Source organism: Gopherus flavomarginatus, chromosome 17 (genome assembly GCF_025201925.1).
Source record: "Gopherus flavomarginatus isolate rGopFla2 chromosome 17, rGopFla2.mat.asm, whole genome shotgun sequence".
Classification (NCBI taxonomy): Eukaryota; Metazoa; Chordata; order Testudines; family Testudinidae; genus Gopherus; species Gopherus flavomarginatus.
Window position 1 is genome coordinate 16,132,796 of NC_066633.1, and position 26,453 is coordinate 16,159,248.

Consider the following 26,453-nt stretch of genomic DNA (forward strand, 5'->3'; position numbering starts at 1 on the left):
CTTAATCCCAATAGAAGAGTTTCCATTGATTTGTGTGAAAGACAATTCCAGTAAAAAAACAATTGCTGTCTTTAAACATATAACTGCATCACTAAAGTGATTGCATCTCAACCGATTCAGTGCTGAGGACATGAAAGTGAAAAGGACTTCATTGATTTTAATTGTCCGTGGCCAGAGAAATGCATAAAGTAAACAGCATAAAGAGTGGGAAAGCAAATTGGATTTGTAAAAAAAATTATTTCCACTCCAATACGCTAAGGCAATTTTAGTAACACAGGCAAAGGAATTTGTTCCCTACATATGATTGGGTTGACTGTGTCCCTTTAACTATGGTATTAGTCTGCCTGGATGCCACTCACATAAGGAATTTTCCACACTTAATAAAATATCTCTTTGTCCTTGCCAGCTGGTTGATGATATGTCAATTCTGCTAACAAGGGGTTAATGTCAGGTCAGCTTCCCCTCTCCTTGGGAGGCAAAACGACTCTGAGTGGCTGTTTCTGGAAGCGGATGCCTTTGGGAAGCCCAGGTGACCCAGGACAGGGCTGTATGCCAAACTGGGCACTACAGCTTTGGTTTTGCTTATAGAAAAAAGCCACTGCTGGTTGTGATTGTAGCTCGCTCTGCTGAGTAATTCCGGCTGCACAAAGCTCCCATCTCAGACTGCTCCGGTCAGGAGTGGCAGGAGTTCCCTCAAAGTGGTGAGGCCATGAGCCTTCTCTGCAAGGCTCTGCTTTCCCACCATCCCTTCCCCTGAGGCCCTGCTCCCGTGCTGCTGCTTCCCCTCAAGACCTCACCCCTGCTCACTCCTCTCTGTCCCCTCCCACTGGTTGCTCGTCTTTATGGCTGGTAAAAAGGGGGGGCATGGCCCCGTAGCCCCCCTGTTCTGGCACCCCAAGCTCTGGTTCTCAATGTGTTACAAAGTCTTGTCTACGCTGCGGAATAGCCCGAACCCAGTCAAAGGTGTAGCTGACTCTGAAATAGCCAGCTTTTCTAATGGGCTCATCACCCAGCAAAGATTCTCATATTCTAAGGCCAGAAGGAACCATTGTGATCTAGTCTGACCTCCTGTATAACCCAGCTAGCGAACTTCCCTGAAATAAGAACATATCTTGTAGGGGAAAAAATTCAATCTTGATTTAAAAGCTGTCAGTTACGAGGACTTAATCGTGACCCTTGGTAAATTGTTCCAGTGGGTAATTACTCTGGCTGTTAAAATTGTATGCCTCATTTCAAGATTTAATTCGTCTAGCTTCAACTTCCAGCTTTTGGATCATATTCTACTTTTTCTACTAGATTTAAGGGTTCATTCTTAGATTTGTCCCCCATGTTGGTACTTACAGACTGTAATCGAGTCACCCCTTAACCTTCTCTTTGTTAAGCTAAAGAGATTATGCTCCTGGAGTCTGTTGTTATAACAGTTTTTCGAAACCTTTAATCATTCTCGTTGCTCTTCTCTGAATCCTCTCCAATTTATCAATATCCTTTTTTCGTTGTGGATGCTGGAAGTGGATACCAGTATGCCAGTACAGCGATAAGATAACCTCTCTACTTCTACTCAAGATTCCCCTGTTTATGCATCCCAGGATCGCATTAGCCCTTCTGGCCACAGCATCTCACTGGGCGCTCATGTGAGATGATTATCCACCACAGGGATAGAGTCCCCCATCCTGTTAAGTGGTCTACACTCTTTGTTCCGAGAGGTAAACAGTCCCATGTAGCCATATTCAAACACCTACTGTTTGCTTGTGTGCAGTTTCCCAAGTGATCCAGATCTTTGTATTAGTGACCTGTCCTCTTCATTATTTACCACTTCCCCAGTTTTTGTGTCATCTGCAAACTTGTCCAGTGGTCATTTCATATTTTCTAACAGGTGACTGATAAAAATGTTAAATGGTATGGGTCCCAGGAAAGACCCATGAGGGACCCCACTAGCTCTTCAGATCTGTGTAAGCTTGAAAAATTATTTCTCTCACCAACACAAGTTGCTGCAATTAAAAAAAAAAAGCCTTATTCTCCTTGTCTCCCTCAAATATCCTGGGACCAACATGGCTACAACAACACTGCATACATTATTCTGTTTGCACATTATAGTTGTGATCACATCATGATCACTTGTACCTAAGCTACCATTAATTTTTAGTTCTGTGATCAGTTCCTCTTGATCTGTCAAAATGAGGTCTAGTATAGAATTCCTTCTTGTTGGTTGTAACACTTTTTGAGTTAAGAAATTATCATCTATAATACTTAGAAATTCTAAGGCTGTTTTAGTACCGGAAGCAGGACACTTCCAGCATATGCCACTCAAATTGAAATCCCCCATCATCACACAGCGTTTTTCCTACACATTATAGGTAGGCTTGGCAGAATTCAATGTTTATTTTCTTTATCATTTTGGCAGAGAACATTGACGGTTATTTTAAGCATTTTAAAAAAGTTTATCATTTTCACCATTGCACAGAATTATGGGTTTTAAAGCCTTTTTTTTTTTCAATTTTTATCTACCGGTATTTAAATGTTCACAGTTGTGGGGAAATGACATGGGGTCAGACAATGGGGAGGTGTTAGATAATTGTTCAGTGACAGCTGTTGAGATTCAAAATGCTAAAGCTTCATAACTGTGAAAACACAAATTGTCAACATCATATGTCAAAGTATACAAAGTAAATAGCCTTCAATCAAACACTAGTAAATTCTCAAGAAGCATTTTTCTTTCTGTGCCTATCTGTAAAGTTGGATGATTTTTGATGGAAATATTTTTTCTTCGGTTTGTGTGTGTACAGTGAAATCAATGTTTGCCAGTAAAAATCTAATCCTTCTCATTCTAATTATAGATAGTTGTGTAAGGAGCAGGTCATGATGCTTCCCTAGTGTAATATGGTGGTCTGTGGCAGGCACCAACTGATACCCCGTCTTGAGTTTTATCTGTTAGGACATTGATCCATAAGCATTTCAAGATCCTTTTCTTCCGAGTTAGCAGAAACCAGTAATACCATTTTTGACAGAGAGAGTAATGCACAGCTCTTTAGAAAAAACTGGACTCGGGCATGTCCAAGGACAGGGCTGGGGGCTTTTGCTGATTGAGCTAATTAAGGTTTACCCATGTTTGTAATCAGGACAGACTCCAAGCAGCGGCAGCCCTGGCTTGCTCTTGTCAGTGTTGGTGCAGCTGCTCCATGTGATGGGCACTGACAGTTTGGTTGGAGCTAGTCCCAGGTGTAGACAGAGCCTCTGACATGCAACTATTGAATTGCTGCTCTGCATGCTGATTTGTTTTAGGGGGTGTGGCCCTGGATTTTTGAGCTCATCTCCCCAGCCCACACATAGGGCAGATAGTACCTGCATTGGCCAATGGGGAAGTCCAGCTTGTGCCATCCATTCTAGAGGCAATACCTCTGCTGCATCCTGCTAGAAAATCAGCTGCTCCCTCCCTGAGAGCATTTAAGGATGCTCTTGTTAACTTTTGCTGGGTGGTGGCGCTGCTGGGGGCAAAGGGATTGACACTTGGGGATAGACAGAGGTCTTGGGACCTCAGAAACTCCTGTGGGTGGGGTTGAGGTCCTGGCAGCTAAAGCTGGGCCCGGCCCACCTACATCTCACACTATCTCCTCTTCCCCATCTCCTCTTCTCACCAGCAGTTCACCTCCCAAGGAGACCTGGGCCGCGGTTGCAGTTAGGCTGTTATTAAGGTCCTTCCCCTTAGCATCTGGGTAAGGAGAGGGGAAACTGTACCAAAGTTAACGCCTTGTTAGCAGAGGACTCGCAGCTGGCCTGTTCTGCTGATCAGTGTCTAGCACTTTGTTGCCTTGTGTCATCTTTGGGTAGCATGTGAGCCCAGAGCTGTCCAGTTCCCTGTCACTGAGATTCAGTCATCCTGCAAGGGTACTGGGGTCTTCCTTGCTGAACCCTCACTCACTGAGCAGAAAACACTCAGTAGGATGGGAGCTTCTCTGGGGAAACTGACTCCTGCTGATTTTACCCAAGAGCTTATCTAGTGCTTGTGACCATGGCAAGTAACCTCTTGCCCATCATCCAAGAAAGGAGAGCAACTGCCGGAGCCTCTGCCTGTTTGTCATCTGTCTTTTATTCCCTTCCCCTTACTTCCCCGTCCCTCTTGCACCTTCTGTTTCTATGTGCCCTGCCTGCTGGCTTCCCCTCCCTTCTCCCCATCCTCCCTCTTATCATGACTGACTCTCTCCTACACAATATCTCTCTGCAAACGGCAGGCCCCATATTTCAAACAAGGGAATGAGAGTGAGAGATCAGTATTTGAAACTTTATAAATATTAAGTACAGACATTTATTTAATGCATCGGGTATTAAAACTCAAAGTATATAACCAGCCGAGACCCAGGGTATTAAAAACAGATTAACAAAGACTTCATGGGATCTTCATGCTGAATGGAACATGCAGGTTGCACAGGGAAGGAATTGGCTTCCCCATGCTGCTTAGGCTCCTATGGGCTGGCTGAATCCCCAATCTCTGCGTGAATCCCGGAGCCAACTCAGGGTACTGAGAAAGGCACCTGAGTCTCCTGCATTCACTGATGGGATCTCCCTTATAAAAACTGCTAACAGTTTCATCTGTACACTCCTTGCCCCAAAATAACGCCCCCTCTGTGAACACCAGTTAAACTAGCTCGAACTCTGATGGAGGAAGTGTTGACAGGCTGATATCATTCATACATGTTAGTGTTATCAGTCATCTTTGCTCTACCCTAAAGCAAGATCAATCTGGACATTTCTAGTCCTCCTCTATCTGCTTTCCTGTATGTTTCACCACCTCCTCCTCCTCCATCTCTGACCCTTAGTCCATTCTCTCTCCTTTCATCTTTTCTCTTCCTTCCTCAGAGCTATCTGAAGGGGCCAGTCTCTGTAAAGAAGCTGCTTTCTTGGGGGAGATGACTCGAGTTTCGGGGTCAATGCCAAACCAGGGCAGATGGAACAAAGTCCAGTCCATGCTGCCAACAACGGGGCTGTAGGTTGGGACTAGAGACTGGCCCGGACCAACCCCCCCAGAGTCTGACGTACCAACATGCACTGGAGGGCGGCAGCTGAAAGCCAGATCAAAATGATGCCGCTCTGACATATCTTTACTTGGGACTTCCCTGAATTCCATGAGAGGAAGGGAAAAAGAGCCCCCCAGGAGCAAGGAGGATGGAAGCTGGACTCTTGTGTGAGGAGGTATAATGTCCTGCAGATTCAGCCGGGCTCACACACCCTTAATTAGCCAAAGCCTGGATGTGGCCCATGGAGTTTATGGCATTATCTCTCCCCCTACACCTCCCGATTCCCCAACACTCACACGAACACACAAGGTATTGTACTGCCCCTGTGCGGGGGAGCCTGGCAAGGGGAGCGTGGTTGGAAGAAGGTCTCGGTGGGCTTCAGAGTGCCTGGCCTGCGATATGGACGTGGAAGGCAGTGTGTGTGGTTAGCGCAAATTTGGGAAGAGAAGGTCTGTTGCTCTGGGCTTACTGTGTGGAGAGGAGGGCAGCGGACATGGGTTCAGAGACAACTGGTTACCTTGCTGGAAGCCCGTTCTGAGGGTGAAAGGAGGACTGTCCAGGTAGGGGGTGCTGGCTCAGGTTCTGGGCTGATGGGGAGAATTGTTAGGACATTCACTGAATGGGGGAGGGAAGGTTTGCTTGCTGGAGCTTCTTTGGGGGACAGTACCTTGACTGAACATGGGTGGGTTCCCCAGCTGGGGCCTGGGCCGTGTGGAGAGGTAAAGGGAAGTGGGTGGCTTGGGGGTTGGGTAGTAGCCTGCCAGGCAGCAGCTACAGAAAGCAGTGTTTCTTCCCAGAGAGCGGTGCTATCCGGCGAGAGCAGCCTTCCAACATCGCTGTTAATCTTTAATTGGTATTTGATTTGATTTAACATGATCTCCTGCTTGTAAAACACCTTGAGATGTTTCTGTGTGTGAGGGCGTCGGGAGATGCTGTTGTACTGTATTAATGAGTCTCCGCTGGAACATAAAGGGAGATAATTAGAGGCAGTGACCTCTCTTGACATGCACAGGACAGCTGAATGCTTTGGAAGTAGCCCTCCTTGGAGGTGCAAGGAAAGCTGTATGGGGTGTGCTGTGGGTGGGGACAGGATTCCACATCAGGGTCAGTCTGCCATTTTGGTACCATTAAGGTTATATTCAGGTGGCTGGTGACTCCCTGCCATCCACCCCAGAGGTGTCTGCATTTTTGTGCTGCCAAAATTCAAGCTGAAACACACCCTCTCCATGTTAAAAGTGCTACTTTCTCATTAGCAGGTGCCTTTGCGTGCCTCCCATTGATGTGTGCTCTGTAGGATTTGCAGTTCAGTTGCTAAGCAGTTCAGGAGGTTGATTTCTATATCTCCGTCTTTCCTGGGAGGTAGAAATGTGTTTTAATATCCAAGCAATCTTGAAACATTAGGTATTAAACTATTATATCTTAACACCCGCATGTGGCCAGTGCTATGGGCTATGCACTGAGAAAGATGGAGTAATTAAAGTTTATTTTTTCATAGACTAATCTCCCAAGCATGTATTTGAGCCTGATTTAGAAACATCATATTGCCGAGCATGCAGAATATTAGTGTTGCTTAAAATGTATACGTGTTCTGTATGTTCCTTTTTAATGTCAGCAGTACTCCCAGTGCCAGATCAGAGTTTTCTGCCCTTTTTGTGCCAGATATTGGGGCTGGGGAGGAGGCAGTGGAAAGAGTAATTGGCAGCACAAGTAAATGATATTTTAGATGAGCCACAGGGCTGCATGTGGAGTGTTTGTGGCTTTGAATTTATTTTCCTCTTGCAGTAGGTGCAAAATCTTCAGTCCCTTTGCAGGCTGCTTCCAAACTCTCTGCAGAGGAGTCTAGGTGTTCTCAGGCAGACCAGAGCCAGTCTAATTGGCGCTTGGTGTAAAAAAAAGACCCAAAGGAGGGTGGTGGCAGGAGCTCTCTGAATGAAGTGGCAGCTGTTTGTACGTACAAGATCAGAGACTTCCAAGGGGAGGTTTTCTTTTGGAATTTTTTTTTGCATTCCAGTCTAATTAAGCAATGGTTAATTGGATCAGTAGCAGGAAGAAACTCTGATGCAATTCTGCCCTAGAACGGATTGGTCTGCTTTTAATTTTCACATTCATCTGTCTTCTCCTTGCTCACAAGTTGAGGAGTGTGGTGTGGGAGAGGAGGGCCCCAATTCGTTCTCCATTTCAGGAGAAGTCCTTTTCCTCCTTGACATGTCTCTTGCATTCCCCTCCTTATCTCTTCATTTCCTGGTTTCTCCTCCTTCATCCTCAGCTAGGGATCACCAATGACTTTTCACTTTGAAGCCAAGCAGATGGCATGCAAACAGACTGTGTTCAGGCATTCTTGCGGCTGAGACTTCAAAGGCAACAAAGAAACAAATCATTGCACCACTCTAACCCAGCCAGTTGGGCAGATAACACCACTGGAGAACTCCACAGAGCTGGGCCTATGTCAGACATAAACCCTATGAAGGAGCGTTATCCCACCTTTTACGGACTAAGTCTCAGAGAGTTGAAGTCACTTGCCCAAGGCTACCTAAGGGCTTGTCTACATGACCGGTTAGCATCCGGCAAGCTGGAGTATAGCGTGCTGCGAACTGTCTGTGTGGAGGCTGCTGCTGCACATTAAAAGTTCCCTAGTGAGCGCTGACCTTCTCCTGTTTCAAAGAGCAGTAGCTCAAACCACCCTAGGGAATTTTTAGCGCATAGCGGCAGGGTCCGCGTGGACAGTTAGTGAGTGACGTGCTAGTATGCCGTAGATTTACACCCCAGCTTGCCACATGCTCACTTGCCGCTTGACAAGCCCAAAGTCATTGGTGGAAGGAGGATTGAAGTCCAGAAGTTCATGGCTTCCAGTCTCATTCCTCACGCTCCTTCTGCTACACCCTGCTGCCTTGGTTTGGGGCCCTACCACCGTCCTATCTGCGACAGACACTCTCTGTCAGCGGCAGGTTCTCCATGGGGGGAGGGATAGCTCAGTGGTTTGAGCATTGCCCTGCTAAACCCAGAGTTGTGAGCTCAATCCTTGAGGGGACCACTTAGGGATCTGGGGCAAAAATCTGTCTGGGGATTGGTCCTGCTTTGAGCAGGGGGTTGGACTAGATACCTCCTGAGATCCCTTCCAACCCTGATAGTCTGTGATTCTGTGGGGACTCCCAGCTTGGCATGAATACTGGCTGCGAATACTGAAGCAAACCATTCTGGCCTCTTGTTCTGCCCTGCCTTGGGGTGGGGGAAAGGAGGGATTCATTTTTTGGCCAGCTTGCTTATTATTTGTAAGACTGGGTGACTGTGTAAGTGTGGATGGAAGGCTGAGGGTGGAGAGCCCTAGAGAGTACAACATCCCTTCAGCTACTCCAGCATTGCTCTCCTCCACCTTCTTGTGCTTCAGTACTCAGCAATATTGCCCCTCTCCTCCTCCACCTACTCCTCTGGTGCAAGGAGTCTACCCCTGGCGCGTCTGCCTTCCCTGCTCAGGCCTTTACTTAGCCAGAGAAGGAGTAAGACCCCTCCTTGTCCCCCTGCTCAGATTGCGCCTTTGGCTGCGGTGAAGAGAAGAGAGGCTGTTTGTCCAATTCCCCCTCCAACCCCCTCCACCCCAAATCATACATGCAAGAGGAAGGAAAGGAGATCTGACTCTGCCTGGCACCCCCAGCCAGGTGCATGGAAGTGAGGGGAGGGAGGTGGGTAATGCTGTTCTGTGACAAAGGTGATATGATATAATCTAGAATAAGGTGGGAGGAGAACAGGGATAATGGCTCCAAGTCACAGGTCCTTCTTCGCTCTGCTACTGGGGCATTGCTTGGGTCAGCCAGCAAAGGTCCGATGGAGCTCACAGCTGGCAGGAGCTGTATGCCACTGCCTGGGAAGGAGACAGACCCTCACCTCTCTCCCCTCACCCCATTGGGCCTCCTGCTGCCCAACTCTCAGCCTCGTTCCATCCAGAACTTCCATTCCCTGCTCCCGTCCCACCTGTAGAGCATAAACCTGGGGCCAGCCTTTAGATGGGACTGGGATTAGCAAACTGCTGTGCGAACATCTTGGTGGTAGTCCCAGGCTTGTGGGAAGGGGCGTGGGGGGAGAAATTCAGAGTAGCAAAGCTTGGGTCTCCAGCCTAAGTCACCTAAGACAATTCAATGATTGCTGGTGGTTATTGGAATACCTGGGAGTTTGGACATCCCTGGGGCAAGGGTGGATTTTTATGTTTTGTGCCTCTCAAACAAACCCAGATGCCTCTGGCCTAACCCCTGGATGTTTGTTTAGTTAGCAACAGCTTGTAAAGCGTCCATTTCCCTGGGTTTAAGAGAGATCTGGCACTAAGCTGTTTGTCTCCAGATGGGTGTTTAAACACAGCACAGAAGTGCTTCTGCTGAAGCGTTAGTGGTCTGAAGAGCAGGCGTTGGGATGGAAAACAGGAGAAATGCCCCTCTGTTTAATGAGCGAGGGAAGGAGCTGTGTATTCGGCTAGCGTCCCTTAGAACCTGGCAGCAGACTGGCCTCGAGCAATAAAGAGCTGAATCGGAAATCCAATTTCAGCTCAAACATAAGCCCCATTGTTGCGGCTCAGTTGAACAGAGCCCCCTGCTTGCCGCCCTTGGGCGATGGCATTTACTGTTTGGGATGTCAGTAATTAGATACACACGATGAAAATGAGCAGGGAAATGGAGCGGGGGTAGGGACATTGGAGGAGTGGTAGTGAAATGAGAACTGCAATACGTTGTTCCTTCCCTCCGACATTCAGCTCCATTGGCCAGGAGCTCAGATGCTCAGGCCGTCCTCTATTTCAAACGTTGTGTTTTCCACAGGAAGAGGAGGTCGTCAGGTCTTGTGCAGGGGTTGCTTTTTTGGTTCATGTGCCACTTTCTTTTAAAAAAAAAATCAAGTTCTGGAGTGAATGGTGGCACATCAGGAACCATGATGCACGTAGGAAGGGTAGGAGATTGGGAGTCACGGTCCCTGCTTTCTACTCCCAGCTCTTCCACTGAGTCACAGTGTGACCTTTGTCAAGCCGCCGTACCTGTGACTCAGTTGAATTGTGAAGGCAGAATAATACTTGCCTATCTCCCTGGGATTTGTGGGTTAATGGTTCTAAAGCACTTTGAGATCCTGGGCTGAAAGGGGCTTTATAAGGGCAAAATAATATGAGTTTGCTATGAGGTCTCTCATCTGTTGTGACTCTGAATGTTTCCACTCTCACTAATATATTTCAGTTACAAAAGCACCTAGTGACCCCAGCCAGGATCGGTCGTATGCCCACATAGACAAGACTGTGCCTTGGAGAGCTTGTAATCTAAATAAACAAGACAGGGAAAATGGGCCCAGAGAAGTGACTTGCCCAAGATCACACAATAGGTCGATGGCAGAGCTAGACGTTTGGGTGGTGGGTATGTTTTGGGAGTGGGGAAGGTGCTTGTACAGCTCTTTGAGGACACTGGAATGTGAAATGTGTTGTGTAAATATCCATGTTCTGTACTCTCCCCTCCTCTGTCACAGGGAGCTGTCCAGCAGATCAGCACCTCTAATTCAGTGCTGAGTGCCTTCCTGAGACCCAAACCCTTACCCTGTTTGCAAACCCCCAGCGCGCTGCAAAAATGTCTGCATTTTTGGTGCATATATTTCCATTAGCTTCAAATCTGGCTCGTGCTCTGAATCCAACTTAAATGTGATTCTCTGTTCTGACACCAATATTTCTAAAAGCAGACTCGATCAAATTATGAGGTAAAGAGCACTGGAGTATCTCAGTGGATGTATTTCCTGTTGTTTTCAAACAAATGCATTTTAGGTCTCATTTTACTGATGTGATTTGTGCGTGTGTGGAGGTGGGGGTCGGAAAGGAGACTGAGTTCCAGAAATAAATAAATGGCTTTCCCTGAATTCCAAACAGAGAGAGAGAGTCAGCTCTGCTGGGAATTTAGCGATCTGTGTCAGACTGTCACAGAGGCTGCAGTGATGGCTCAAGTTAATTGGAGATCAGTGCTCTCACTTACGTGTCTTTATATTCCTGAAAAAGGTTCTAAGATGCTACAGGGCTGCTTCCCAAACATCCCAGAATTGCTACATGCAAGGTCGCCTTAAGTCAGTTTTACTGCTTGTGCAATCTATTAAGCAAAGTCCTGTGACTGAGAGCAGATGCAGCACGAACAGCAGCAACTCCAACTTCTCCAACCTGCCCCACTAATGTATCTTGGGGCTGCTCTCCGTGAGAGTATGATTTGTCCTCAGTGGACCATGCCATCTTTGGCCTCTCTGGAGAGTGCCAGCGTGAGTGGCCATTGTGAGGGTGCCTCTTTGGGCAGCAGATGGCAACCGCAGACTCCGTTCAGCATGGGCTGCCAAGCAGCTGGCAGATGGTAATGACATTTGGTCACCACCACCCTGGGCCCAATAGGGGCCATTAGTACACAGAGTTTTGCATCCCGTGAGGTAATCTGCTGTCCCACAGTGGTTATCGATCTCATTCACCGCTTCAATTCCCTTTCATTGTATAGAGCTAGCAAGTTGGCCTCTCCCACCAGAAAGCTAATGGACCATTGGCCTGGCTTGGGCTCCTTAGCAATGTGTTATGCTGTAGGATTTCACAGCCGATTCTGTCCCCGGGCCGGTCTGTCCAGAGCTGCAGATGGCTGAGTTCTTTTTTCACCTTATCCCCTTCACTAAAAAGACCCAAATCAAACGAACCTTGCTCACGCCGAGCATTGTGCCATATTCTGAGCTGACACAGAGCATTAATCCTGGCAGCTGCAGATCTGGGCTTTCTCTTCAGCCTCAAAGGCACCACCGCTCCTGAATTATTACTGAGGTGCCTGTGGTCTGTGATCCGTGGTGTTAGACAGATGGCCTACAGAGATTGAGGGAGGGCTCAGTGTGACCCACACATCGCTCTGGTGTCAGAGTGGGATTGGGATCCTTCAGCATGGCGTTGGCCTGAACTGGAGTCCGTCTTCCTACTGTCAGAAAATATTTTAACTACCACTTTCAGGAAGGCCCTTTGTGAGCTGAGTTCGAAAGAAGCAGTAAACATCTGTGACTGACCAAATAAAACTCCTCTTGTAATATTCTGGCTCTGGTTTGCTCTGCACAGATTGTTTTCTTGCTCACTGAATTGACTGTAAGACGTCTGTGAGTATAGAAATATTAATAATTAGCACTAAGTATCACTTGTTAATTAGTGCAATATATAATATTGTACCAATGTATGACACGAGGTGTAGTTAATGATAGCACACTACACACAGCCTTGAGACTTGGCTTGATATTTTTAAGACTTAGCAAGATCTGCAAAACGAGCCAAGTTTGAAGAAAATTGATTCAGTAGTTGAAGTTATGAAAATTTTGGTCTACATTTAAAAACATGAATTTTTGGGGGCCTCAATTTGTGCATGCCCAACTTAAAGCACTTTAAAGGAGTCAGATTTTGATAAAGCTCAGAGCACCTGCTCTCTGAAATTAAGGCCCTTTAAGGTGGCTGAGGTTGGGTCACCTAAAAATTGGAGCACCAAGAACTGCTAGCCGCTTCTGAAAGATTGGGCCTTAACAGGGATTGGTCCAAGGACTGAATAATCTTAACAAAAATGCAACCAGCACAAGAAATAATGGGATGGAAAAGTTTCAGACTGTCTACACAACATTGTAAACCCGGCTCTGTGAGTCCTGGGCTTGTGGACTCAGGGTTTCCAATAGGGGCGATGTATGCGCAGGGATGAGGGGGCTGCTTTTCAGAAGGGGGAAGGCTGCCAGGAGTGGGGGGTGACTCAAGCTGTTCCGGGGTTGTGCCCCCCCCCACAGGTCATCTTGCACTAAAGCATCCACCCAGCATTGTAAACTTGGGTTTACAATTGCTGGACCCAGGTCTCACAGCCGTGCCGCCAGGGCCCATATTCCACTACACGGACCTTCTGACTCAAGTCTTTAGGTTGAACGCTGCGTCCACTGCAACAGGACAGGGCTTGGATCCCAGTCACAGTGGGACTTGGGCTTTGATCCACCTCCCCAGCAGGGTCCTAAGACCCTCGTCCTGAATGTTGGCTGACCTGAGTCAGACTGATCTGTGTGTGTACAGGGGAGTGCTTAGACTTAAACCTGAGTCAGAGCCTGGGCTTAATGTGCCAGGCAGACATACCCTAAACGTTGGATGGTTTAGACACAACAAACCCTGCATCTCAACAGGGCACTAGGCAAGACGACCCTTGCTCCCTGTTCTAACCCTGTGATTCTGGGTTCTTTAAGCTTTAACACGACAGAACTGATTTTTTTTTCAAACATGGCTTGCTATTAACTGTAATGCCTTTCATCATGAGACATAATTAACTGAAGCATTTTTCTAATAAAACGTAAATTTCCCCTAGCATTGCCTTCTTACGATTACTGATGAATTTAGTGTCACAACAACACTGGGAGGCAGGCAGATAGGTGTTATCCCCAAGTGAGAGAAGGGGAAAATGAGGCAGGTGAGTGGTTGAGTGGACAGGGCATTGGAGTGGGACTGGGGTTTAATTCCTGGCTCAGCCACAGACTTCCCATACGAGTCTGAGTAAGACACTTAATCTGCCTCATGCCTTGGTTTCCCCATCTGTAAAATGGGGACAGCACTTCCCGATCTCCCGTAGTGAATGTGAGGTGCTCAGACACTGATAAGGATGAATATCCAGAAACAGAGATGGGATAGGGCCCCAAAGAGTTAGATCTAATTGCTCTTGTTCTTTCACACTGCTCATGATGGTTTAGAAGCAAATTGGACCCACGTCTTTCCCCTTTAGCTCCAAATGCTCTTACTTCACATTGGCTCTGGGTATATATGCGTGTCTGTTTGCATTTCAGGCTCTCTGAAGAGTCCAGTGAACAAGACGGCCCTGACACTGATTGCAGTCAGCTCCTGCATCCTGGCCATGGTGTGTGGCACCCAGCTCTCCTGCCCTTTGACAGTGAAGGTCACTCTCCATGTGCCCGAGCACTTCGTTGCAGACGGTAAGACCCTGAGAGCGAGACTTCCCTCTGGAGCTTCCAGATCCAATCCAGTCAGTAGAGTCCTTCTCTGTGTGACTTTCCCAAGTGCCTCCTAGAACTCCCCTTTCTCAAACCACCCTTCCGAGGACTTTCCACTCTTCGCTTTATTCCTCAGTGCTGGGTGGCCTAGAAAAACACCTGGGGACAATCTGTTATAGGACACTAGCTCCCCCCAGCACCCCACCCACACTAACCCTAACACAATCATTGACAGTCCCAGCAGGGAGAGAAATATGACTATGCCATGGAGAGTTTTTTCTCCTCTCCGCCCCCAGGGAGCAAACTCTCTGGGACGGGGCTGAGACTCACTGCTGCGTCAGGCTCTGGCTGCATGTATTTTTTTTTTTTTTTGCATAACTAGAAGGCTTCAGTCTCGGGGGTTTGGCAATCTGGCAAGCCCTCAGCAGCACCGCATTTGCTCACACTTGAAAAGAGGACGGGGAGGCTGTGAGGAAGATGCGGCGAGTATGGAGTGATTTATGGGTTTGGTCGTGTGGGAGGGGGACGTCCTTTGACGTTGCATTTGTATTTTTGGCATCAGAGCTGCTCAGTTTTCGTTTGAGATTCCTCCCTCTCCCCAACAGCAGAGCTGCTGACTGCATTATATTCATACCCCAGGGAAACTGGCTTTGCTCTCCATACAGAGCCAATTCAGACAGAGAGATGCCTGCCCCATGGAACTAAAACCCAATAGCCGTTGGCACGAGGAGGGGGCCCCCCCCACTTCTGTTTTATAACTCTGTGTCTGACTGAAATCCGTGCTTGCTCTGAAGTGAAGCACTGGGCTTCCCGGGCAGACACCGGAAGCCGCATGGATGCTCGCCCTCCCGTCAGAGTGAAGCCGTTTGTCTCTGGCCCTCGCCACTCTGGAGAACATGAAATTGCCAGTGTTGGAGCGAAGAGCAAGAGGCTCTGAAGAATTAGACAAAGGCGGCTGTCGCTATTTATTGCTTTCGCCAGCTTGGCTCCTTGTGTTTGTTGTTTCACTGACCTTTTCCATATAATGTGCAGTGAGCGTCAAGTGCAACTTTTCAGTAACACAAGGGCAAATTTCATTTTCTTCCTGAAGACGGGACCCATTATTCAGTCAGTTCCAATTCTTCAGCTCCTGCGGTCTCCTTCCTGCCTGAGCCAGGCTGAGGGGGGCTTACGTCCAAAAGAAACGTGCCATGCACAGTCCGGGGCTGTGTAGGCAGCTGCAGTCACTTTTAGCTTGCACCCGAACTGTAGTGCTGGGCGTCTGGTTCTGATCCAGTCAGGGGCCTGTTCGCCAGAGGTGCTAGCTTTGGTGGGGAGGACAAATGCTTATGAAGCAGGAAAGCAAGTTACCCTTGACGGGACCAAGTGTGATGAGACGGAATTTAAGGCACCTTCGCCTCACTGGGTGAAACACTCTGGTCTGTGTTGTGCAGCGTTCAGACTAGATGCTCCTAATGGTCCCCTCTGGCCTCAGAATGAATTCATAGCGATTTAATGCTGCACAGAATCACAAATGGCCCACACATCTCAACCCTGGTGTTTATGATGACATTTTCCAAGGTTGATGCCTGCAAAATTTGCGTTGATATCAAGTGCATCCCAAAACAATACTCGGGCAGATGAGCACTACAAGCACTGGCTGGGTTAATGTGCCTGCAGAACTAGACCCAAACCCACTGGGACCTGATTACACATGTTAGGTTCAGTTTGGGTATGAAAATAACCTAACACGCTTGGGCTGGGTTGTCTCTGCTCACCTTCTCCTGCCCGTAGGCTTGGCAGAGTGGCAGTTGCGTGCCTCACTCCTGCCGGCTGCCACCGACTTGCTGCACTGCATAGCGAATGCGCCAATGAGCCGTAGTGCCTCTTGTCTATAGCATCTATGCAGCAGTAAGGTGGCATTGCCCTGCAAGAGCCGGGGACACAGCCATGGTGGCTGCGCTGACCCTGCGGCAAGGCGGTGCCTGGAGACAGATCATGGGCACGGAGAGCAGGAAGCCCCCCCGGCCATGTCCCAAGCATGAGGCAGTGGCTGGGGTGCTGACCTAGTTTCAGCAGCAAGTGCAAGGCTCGAGTTGGGTCTGAAAATGTCTTGGCACTCTCAGGCATGGATCAGGTCAGCTGTGGACTAGTCGAGTTTGAGTCAGGCTTTCAAATTAGGCCCGAGGAGACCTCTGTGCAGAATGGGACGGAGAGTGAGCAGTTACCTGTTTTGCAACATCAGATGTAAGTCTTGAGGATGCTACTTACATGCTAGGCTTTGAAAATCCTGCCTTGGCATGTGCTGGGTATCCTATAAAAAGCAAACTTTGGGCCCTTATCAGCAATGCTGTGTGTGTTTCCATTTTGCAGCTGCAGGCTGAAGTTGGAAAAATTCAGGGTTGAGAAGAGGTAGAGAGCGTGTGTGTGAAATGGATGTCAAAACGAAACGAGTTACTTCTCCACAGCCTTCAAAACAAGAAATAACTAAAAGGAGCATCCAGACTTTTGACTAGAGTGAGTGTTAGTGGTGTTTCCACAGACCGTCGTTCATGAGTAATCAGTGACCAGGAAAGAGAACAAGCAGCCCTTGCCCTGATGAAAAAGGCTGCTGCTTCTTCTCTATCCACTTGCATCCAAGGAACTTGGTGTATCACAAATTGTTATTTACTGTTTGTTCTGGTAGCACTTGGAACCCCCAGTCAGGTTCCAGGCCCTGCTGTGCTAGGCTCTGCATGAATGCATAGTAGCTGAATGCTAGTCAAGACACCCAGTAGTCACGGAAGGCAATGAGTGCTATTCCTAACTCACAGTTGGATAAATTGAAGCACAGAGGGCTACGGTGACTTGTTGAAGGTCACAGTGCAAGGCAATGGTGTGACTATTTCCCGGGATCCCAGACTCCTGGTCCATAGTTCGAACCATCCGATGACACTGCACCCTCGAGAAATGTGATGAAATATAAGGTGACTCCATAGCATTCCTGTCTCCAGGAAGAGAGTGGTACTGCAAATTATGCAAATACCTAGAACATGCAAGCAGAGATGACACTGAAATACCAATAAAACAGATTAATCTCTCTGAAACTGGGGGAAAATAGGCTGATCTCCCATCCTGCCTTAATGGCTTTTCTAAAGAGAAAGCGGTGAGAGGAGTGGTGAAAAGGTTTGCAGGAGAAGGGAAATGTGATCTGCAACGAAACTGTAAAATATCATTATAAACTGTGAAAACTTTTTTTTTTCCTTTTGTAATGGGAAATGGAGTCGAGGGCTCCTAGATGGAACTGGGAGCAGCAGAGACAATTTGCAGCAAAGATCTGTTTTCCTGAAATCTCATCATTAGAAGCACCGGCATTCTGAGGCCCTGTCTTGGAAAGGAGAAGTGCTTAGAGCCATGCCTTCCTTTAAATAACAACAAATCCCCAGGTAGTGCCAGGCTGGCAGCAAAATATTATAAAACATTTAAGGAGATCACAGCATTGAGCTGGGGCAGGACATTTTAATGACACCCAGGGATGCGTTCTTGGCTTGGCTTCTCCTCAGCACAGATTGTTGCTAATTTCACTCCTCAGCAAAGGGAATAGCCAAGTTTGTTTGGACAGCAGCCCTTAAAGTGTGTGGAAAGGAGAAGGGGCAGGAGGGAGGAGAGGCAAACTTCCTGTCTGCTGCTCTGCACAGGATGAATTAGGAGGAACGGAAGGGAATTGGCTTGGGGACCAGAAGGAAGATGGAGATGGTGGCTTTTTCTTAGAGTTAGACCTTGTCTATACTGGGTTGTTTGTGCACAAGTGGGTGCAAATCACCATGCAGATGCCCTGCCCTGGTAAAAGATGAGGCTTACATAAGTGACTTGACCCTGGCTTTTTCCTGGGATTAGCTGCATCACAGAGCCCTGCACGGGACTATTTGTAATCCTGCTCCTGTCCCGCTCCGGCTATTATGGCAGTGGGTCCTGCAGGTCCCGCTGCTGGGCTCTACACTAGTCCCACACAGGGCTCTGCTGCACCAGTTCAAGGGCAATCTTGCACTGGTGCAGCGTCTTCATCGGGGGGGGTGTGCCACCATAGCTACCTGGATGTAATGACACCCATTCAAACTTTCCGGGGTTAGACAAGCCGTTGGAGCTTTGATTGAGGTTAAAGTAGAGTATCGCGTGAGCTATAACCATGTGCTCAACATCTTTCAGATGGTGCCGTGCACATAAATACTCGAGGCTCCGTCAGCGGCACGCTCTGGTGTTTGCAGAGAGACAAGCCAGCCTCTGAGGAAGGGGTGGGCTGGTGCACTTGTTCAACACAATCCCAGGTGTGCGGCTAGACTGGCCTCAATGATCCTTCAAAGTTTCCCTCCTCCCTCTTAATCTCCCAAATTTCCAGCCGACATGGTCAGAAACTCTGAGATCCTACCACTACCTCACCCTATGCTGAGTGGAAAATGTCGTTCTAATTTCAGAGCAGGATCACAGTTATAGACTCCTGCAGAGTCGCTTTTCTGAGGATTTGAACCTTTAAATGTGACTTAAAGCATCATTTATCAGCAGCAAGAGAGAAGGGAACAACAACAACAAACAGAAAAGAAAGAGCCCCTTGGTTGAATTGTCAAAATCCCCTAAGAATATGTTTGCCACTCCTCAGTTGTGCACTCACAATGGTTCTTTCTTGTAAGGAATCTTTTAAAATGTAGTGATACAAGTGACAAGAGCTGCCTGTAGAGAAACCACGGCTGGAGAGAGAGACCCTGGAGGACTTAGCCTAGAGTGTGTCCCTGCTGCACATCTATTAAACCCTCCTGTTTTCACAAGCTGTATACGGCAGGGGCCTGCGTTGACATCTGGCTGTGCTGGTGGGGGAGGTTGGTGAGACTCTCTGGAGCAGGAGGAGGGAGCGACATTCCATCTGGAGGGATCTTTGATTTATAAAAGATTCCCCATCTTGGAACTCAAAGCACATGTGCAATAGTGGAAAGGAAACAGACCTGGATTGCAGCGTTTTTTCACATTTTTCCCCCTTCCCCTCTCCATCCCATCCACTCTCGAGCAAACCTTGAGAAAAGATAGTCCTTGCTCCAGCCTTTCAAGTCAGTGGGCTTGGACTTTGTTGGGCCAGCCAGGGCAGTGAGCCAAGCCCCTCCCCCTCCTGTGGAGCTCCCTCCCACCCAAACATTTAGACCCTGCCTCCCCCCCTTGGAGATTTACCCCAATGTCAACCCCCGGTGTAGCTGGTACTGGTGCAACCTCTGGAGCAGGCAGACTGAACAGCTGTAAGCAGCGATTTCCACTGTAATGGACTTTTACCCTAGTTTCAAGTGGGGCAGATTCCACTGATGGCAGCTTTTCCCATCTGCACTGGGGCAGCTATGTGGTGCCTGAAATCTGGTTGCTATTAGCTGGCGTGCTCAGCTGAATCTAGCTGTCTCAATCGTGCGGAGGGAGAAACAGGCTAAAAACCCCATGAGGTGTTCCAGGTCCAAGCCAACCCCTCGATTGCCCCCTTACGAGGGCAGCAGGATCTTAAATAAGATATAACTTCCCTCCTTCCCCCGACAAATGCCATTCCATGATTGCCATGCAGCTGATCTCTAATTGTTTCATCTGAAAATTATTTATCTTCTTCCCACATGATCATCTCCTCTATGCTTGTGGAATGGCAGGCAGCGATTAGCGGCTTTTGCTAACTTCTCCTGAAGACTGCCTGAGCTCCTCAGGCTGCAACATTGGGCTTGCAACTACTTCTCATTTTGTTTTTAATTAAATTTGCTGCTTGCAATTGTTTGCTTTCGCTCACTTTTCTCCCGCCCTCATGGTGACCAGGCATTAGTTTGTTTCCTCAGATGTTTCAGTTTTGTGTGCGCAGCATGCCCTGCACATGTGTTTGCATATGAAATTAACATCACACGTTAGACTCACAATCTGGGGAACTGGCTGCATTTCCTCTGGCATTGTGTCTAAGTTCTGCTTTCAGTGACACTGGGATAAATCTGGAGTTAACCCACTGACTCCCCCGGAGGAACTCCAGATTTACACCAGTGAAAAAGAGAGCAAGATTTGACCCTTCATGTAGCTGTCTCACCTCTGCAAACTGCGAGAGGGAATCCTATTTCTGTTTGCTTGTCACCTGGGGACCCTGCTTAGAACCTTATTCAAATCCCATTGAAATCAACAGATGGACTCAGTGGACTTTGAACCAGGCTTTACCTCTGGTAATACCTGAATATGCAATCATGCTGTTGCATTTAATCATGTAAAGCCCTGTACAAACACTTCACAGTAAGCAGTGTTTTCCCCTTCTAGGGACACTGTTCAGTCTGATTGACCCAGGCAATACATGTTTCTCTTCAAGAGACCGTATTCGAGAGCAGCTTGTCTTGAATGCCATTGCATTTCTGTGAACCTGTGGGGTATGTACGGGTTCCGAACCATCACGTCGTTGTGGTTTCTACGATAAAGCACAGCCTCACTCCTGTACACTCGTCTTGGAAGAAACTGTAAGCAAACAGCTGCCGCGTTTACTGGATGCTCATTCTAAATATTAACAGTTTGTGGGCTGTAGCAGCCCAGATCAAAGGGATTCAAAGGCTGTTTTCCAGCACAAACACTTTTTGTATGAAGAGCTAATAGATTCCGCAGACTGAAGTACATCATGTTTTTATCGTTCCTTTGACAAGCTTCTGATCCCGAGATGTTCTCTCTTAGCTTGCCTGTCTCTCCCTTTCCCTCCACGCCTCAAAAAAGCAGCTTGCAAGAGACAGGGGTGCCTGCAACAGGCACAGGCCACCCGGCCAGGAAGCCCAGATTGCTAACTCAGTTTGGGAGAGCAGGTGAGTGCCTCTCCTCTCTCCTTTGCTCTATCCTGTGAGTAAGGAGGAGCTTGAAATCGAGGTGATACCTGTCATTGAATCCCCTTCAAGGCACAGGGGTGTGGGGATATATGTGCCAGTGCCGCAGGCTGGGAATCTGGTCACCTGGGACCTTTTTCGGGCGGCAGCTTTAAAGTCGCTTATGTCAGTTTCGATTTCAGGGTGTGTGTATGGGAGAAACGGGCAGGCAAGATGAACAGAAGGTCTTTGCCATCTTGGGGCAAAGGGGAGCTTATTGGGAACCTGAACCAGAGAGCAAGAAAGGTAGCACTGCGGCATGTCAAATGGGTGATGGGGGGGAGGAGACCCTTGTGGAATACATGAGTGCAGCCGGCCTATGGTTAATTTCTGCAGCTGATCAACGGGATGGGGGGTTGGGGCAGGGTTACGAAACACGGAACAAAACTTTCCCAATTTTTGCTGGGACGTGTGGAAAACTTGGCCTTTTAAAAAAATTCCTTCAGCAAGAAATATTCTGGATATCTAATTATCTCCTGATGAGTGCGGAGCGTACGTTTTCTTTTCCTCATCCTATAGCATCTCGAGTTTGCATGTTTCACTCACTCTGTTGTTTCTGGTGCTGTACAGCATGGCGGGCGTTTACTCTTCGTACCTGGCTGCAGAATCTCTTCCACTGAATGCAGATGCATCTTGTTTGAGCCTTTATTGTCGCCTGGCCTTCATAAACATTGCGGAACAATTAGAGTGAGGCTGGATTTCTCTGAACGATTGTCCAGCTTCCAGAGAGTGTAGCTGGGCAATGGCCCAAGGCTGTGCCATGACTGTTGGGAGGCTCTGAGAATTAAAGGGAAGCTTTCCTTTGATAATCTGATTTCATTTTCAGCCTCCGCTCGGTTCAGAGGTGCCAAATTAGGAACCTAAGATGCTGCTGCTGCTGCTAATCATAATAATAATAGCATTGCTTTCTTATGTCATCGAGGGAAATATAAGCCAATTTTATGATCTGGATTGAGGTGAATGCCGGGAAGGGTGGAAGCCTTACCTGTAAACATGCAGACTTTTGGAGGATTTGCTGTTGTCCTTCAACCCAAGGGGGCTGCTGACGAGTGCACAATGGGCAGCAGCCTGGCTCACTCTGGATGGGCCTGAGATCCGGACTAGCCAAACCCTCTGGGTCCTGGGGAGCGGGGACAAAATGGCTGCAGCTGCCTCAGTTACAGAGAGGCACATGCCTCTGAGACAGCCTCCTCCGCACTCAGCAGAATTATGCCACTTTGAGCCCATCTCTGGAAGCTTTATTCATGCAAGTCTCCCCGGGGCAGCTGATGTGGAGCGTTAGCCTAGGGATGGACTCTGCAACTGGGTGTTCTTGGCTGCCTGCTTCCGTGCAGAGTTTGAATGGAAGAGCTGGCAGCAGCAGCAACATGCTAGGATGGCGGATGGCGCGTGGTGTACTTCCCCAAACAGATGGCCCCTCGTTGGGCAAGGCGGACACCATACAATGGAGGACAGCATGGGGGGCGTAGTTATAACCAGGCCAAAAGGGTTCATTTTCGAAACTACCGTTTCAGAGCACTCCATAGAAAATGTCAAGAACAGATGAATCTCCAGCAAAATTCAGAGATGCGCTGCTAATGGCACAGATAATTGTCCATAAAGAGAGCTTTAACAATTAAAAATAAAACTCAGTTCCTCCCGCAGGAGAGATGGTTCTGGTGTCAGCTGTAGAAATACACAGGTTTTTAATACTAATTTAAAACTTGTAGAGACTCTTCAGTGGCTTCAGCTTTGGCTGGCGTGTAAAATATGATCATTAGTAATGGCCTTGAGTCACAGAGTCCAGATCTGCAGAAATCCTGGGATCTGAATTTTCACTGAGTTTGGGCACATTTGGATCTGAGCCTTGGCCCTTTACGGAAACAGGAGCAAACTACAGTCAGTGATTTGGATCTGGGTTCCAAACCCCTGCCTCCCAAATGCGGGTCCAGTTCTCTCCTGCCCTCCACGCGCATGTGTTCCTTGGAATCACAGGGGTGCTTCTCACACCATTCAGCTGGGGGATTCCATTCGGGCCCATGTGTTCTACACCATCAAACCCCCAGAGCTGGAGTGAATCTGAGGATTGAATTCCTCTTTCTCCCCCAGAGAACAGGTGGACACTCTCAAGGACAAAGAGAGACACCCCGTCCCCAATTCCAGAGAGTGAAGTGTCCCACTCTCCCATAAGGGAGATCAGATTTGCCATCCCTCAGTTTTCTCTCCCAGGTCAATGTATTTTGGATCACACAGATGGAGTCCCTTGACTGTTTCTCTGTGATGACTTTGAGAAGCAAAATGTAGTTTTTAAATTTTATATGTATAAGGATGGGAGAGGGCTGGTCAGTCGAGAGCGGATGGTGGTATCCTAGTGGGAGAAGCTCATTCCTGTTTAATAGGAATGAAATAATAGTTTTCTATAGAAATGTACCCATGTGTTTGTACAGCACCTTGCACATTGGGGTCCTGGTCCATGACGGGTTTCTATGCACTACAATAATAAAACTAATAACAACTGTAGAATTGAACAGAGGATACTTTCTCTTCTATATTTTTTGCCTCTGTTTGTTTGTTTTAACCATCCTGTAGAATTCCATAACGGGGATATAATTCTACAGGGGCTTCCTCATAAAGGCAAAAGCATTAAGAAAGGGGTTTAGTATGACCAACCACAGCGGTCAGGCAAGAAATGCTAATTTTAAATCAAAGGGAGTTTGGCTGGCCAAGAAATAGCAATGGGCTAAAAGAGACAAAAAGGGAGAAAATACAATTTTAAGTGAAAGTCAAAAATGATTTGTCTCTTTAAAAAAAAAAAGAGAGAGAGAGAGAGAGAGAGAGTTCAAAAAGCCAACCCTTTCTAGCTGCCTTTTCAGTGCTTTGTCTGTTCCCTTGTTAGATATCTGTGTCCTGAGCTGTTTTATCCTATTTTGTTCTGGAAAAATAGTTTTTGAAATGTCAAAACTTCAAGCCGCTTTTGTCAAGCTTAAACAGTCTCGTTGAACTTTGAAGGAGACCTCAGGATGAGACACGTGCACTTCTGAAGCTGCCTAAGCTGGCTTAGCTTTGATCAGCATTTCAGACGGGGCGGTGGAACAAAACAAAACAATAGTTCGAAGTCTTTTTGGACCTTGTAGTTCTGGGAAACAGCTATGTTTGAGGCCAAAAGACACATGTAGCTTTGTGCTGAAATGCTGTGTGCCAGCCATGCTCTTTCTTTGCCTCTGCCTCTCCATCATTCCATTTCTCACAGCCGGTGGAGATGGGCTGCGTGTCACGGAGTGTGGGGGAGTCCGGGCCTGCACCCCTCTTCCTGGGACCCACAGTGACTCTTAGCCAGCCAGTAAAACAGAAGGTTTATTGGACAACAGGAACACAGGTTACAGCAGAGCTTGCAGGCACAGTCAGGACCCCTCCATCGAGTCCTTCTGGGCTTTCAGGGTGCTTGGAGCCTAGCTAGGATACCCTGAATTCCGCCCACACAGCCCCAAGCCCAAACTCAAAACTGCTTCCCTCCTGCCACTCCCCTCCTTTGTTCCCCTTCCCGGGTAAAGGTGTTGACCTTTCCCCTCCTTTACCTAGCTCAGATTACAGGCTCTGGTATCGTCCATCCCCTAAAGTCCTCCCCTGCTCTCCTATTCCCCACACAGACAGCCCCTACTGCATCACACCGCGTCAGTCTGATTTGATTTATTGGGACTCTGCGAAGACACTGCTTCGTTTTTGTGTTGTCCTTCCTTATGCAATTGGACAACACAGCATCCTGAGACCTAACATTCTACCTGCTGGGTGAATTTGATTTAATAATGTTGAGTTGTTCCAGAACAAAAGACCCTTCCTTCCTGCATGTAAGTGATGTTTTACATCTCTAGGACTGCAGTGGGCATTAGGAGCATAGAATATCACGGTTGGAAGGGACCTCGGGAGGTCATCTACTTCAACCCCCTTCTCAAAGCAGGACCAATCCCCAACTCCTCCCCTCAAGGATTGAGCTCACAACCCTGAGTTTAGCAGGCCAATGCTCAAACCACTGAGCTAAATATCTTGATCATTTTGGGGCCAATGACTGAGATGCTTGAGGTGAAATCCTGGCACAATTGACGTGAACGGGAGTTCTGAAATGGACTTCAGTGGGCCCAAAGTTTCAGCTGTAGAACATGAATCCCTCCGCACATTTCACATGGCTAACATGAGACGCAGCACTACTTCAGTTTGGCCCATCTGCCCTTTGTTGATGGAGACATAGGGGGAAGACAGGCCAAATTTGATTGGTGTTGCGACCTAGTGCACAGGGTTGCAGCACCATTCAAATCTGGCCCAGCCATCCCACTGTACATGGAAGGGTGGCTGTCCCAAACCTGCGCTGTGCTGCGACCCTGTGTGCCGAGTCACAATGCCTCTCAGTTTGGGGGATCCAGAGTAAACTGCCCTGTCGTCCCTGCTGCGGGTGGCCCTCAGTGCGGGAAATGTTCTGCTTTAACTGGGACAGGTAGATTTGGAGGTCAAAGCAGAACAGTCCCTTGAAAGCTCGGATCGTGGGGAGGCCTGACTATGGTATCTCACCGTTCTTATAGTTCAGTGTTGTCGGCTCTCCTGATTTTTCATAAGTGATGGGATTTCAGCCAGGGCCGGAGCCTAGACTGGTGATGACACGAGAAACTCGACCGCTCTTGCCCATCTCCTGAGGCAGAGCATCCAGCTAGAGCGCCTGCAGGAAGAGCTCTGTTCCCCTCCCCCTGCACCCAACAACCTTAAGCCAGCCTCACAGGAGGAGAAGGGAGCAGAAAGGGCCCAGCAATTCAGGGAGGTTCCTTTCTTTCTTCTTCCCCTCCCCTCCTGTGAGCAATGGGACAAGGTGTCTCCTTTGCTCTCCCTCCCTGTCATACCAGGCCAGGGACTAGGCAGGGGGTAAAGAGCCTGTGGAGCTGCCCCCCACTTCCTGCTAGAAGAGAGAGAGTGGTCCCTGCTACAGCCACCAGCCCCAGGCCTGGCAGATGAGGAGTGAAGAGACTCAGGAGCTGCAGGAGGGAAGCGGGGACTGAACTGTTGGGTTGGGGGCAGAATTAGCTTCTGGACAGGGAACAGACAGATGTAGGGCTGAGAGCTCCTGCCACAGAAACCAAAAGCACCTTGCCCAATACATCTGGGTGAGTGGGCAACAGACACACACACTTTTTGCATGAGGGTGACTAAGTGTGAAGGTGATGAGGATACCTGTGAGCCTGCCTGAAAATCTGAGCTGGGGGAACTGGGACACACATCAATGAACAGGACTCCTAGTCACCTGCACTATCTTGTGCTTGAGCTGGTCTGTGAGTGGACAGATAAATAAATACACGTATGAGTGTGTGGGTTTGTGAAAAGGTCTTGTGTTTGAGAAACTAGATCCCCCAGTTTACATGGACGTTGGCCTGAATTCTGCAAGTCCAAAGGGTGATCGGAGTACCCCGTTAGTGCCATGTTCACCTGTTGCTGTGTATAGTGCTTGAATAAACTTCTTTTCTCTTTTTCACTTGCCTCTCAACAGCAAACACACAGTTTCCAGCTGGATTTTTCAAAGGAGCCTGAAATTCTGTGGGTATTGGATACCCAGTTCCACTTTCAACCTATCCCCAACCCCTCAATACATGTCTCTATGCTG

The 26,453-nt window shown here is 48.1% G+C and overlaps 1 protein-coding gene across 3 annotated transcripts in view; it reads left to right on the top strand.

Moving 5' to 3' along the window:
* Positions 1-26,453, top strand: part of ASTN2 (astrotactin 2) — a 595,125-nt gene that overhangs the window by 182,334 nt on the left and 386,338 nt on the right. For all 3 annotated transcript variants that reach the window (XM_050926897.1, XM_050926900.1, XM_050926898.1), the window contains one exon: positions 13,821-13,967. In XM_050926897.1, the coding sequence (XP_050782854.1) occupies positions 13,821-13,967 (147 nt within the window). The remainder of the gene's footprint in view (positions 1-13,820; positions 13,968-26,453) is intronic.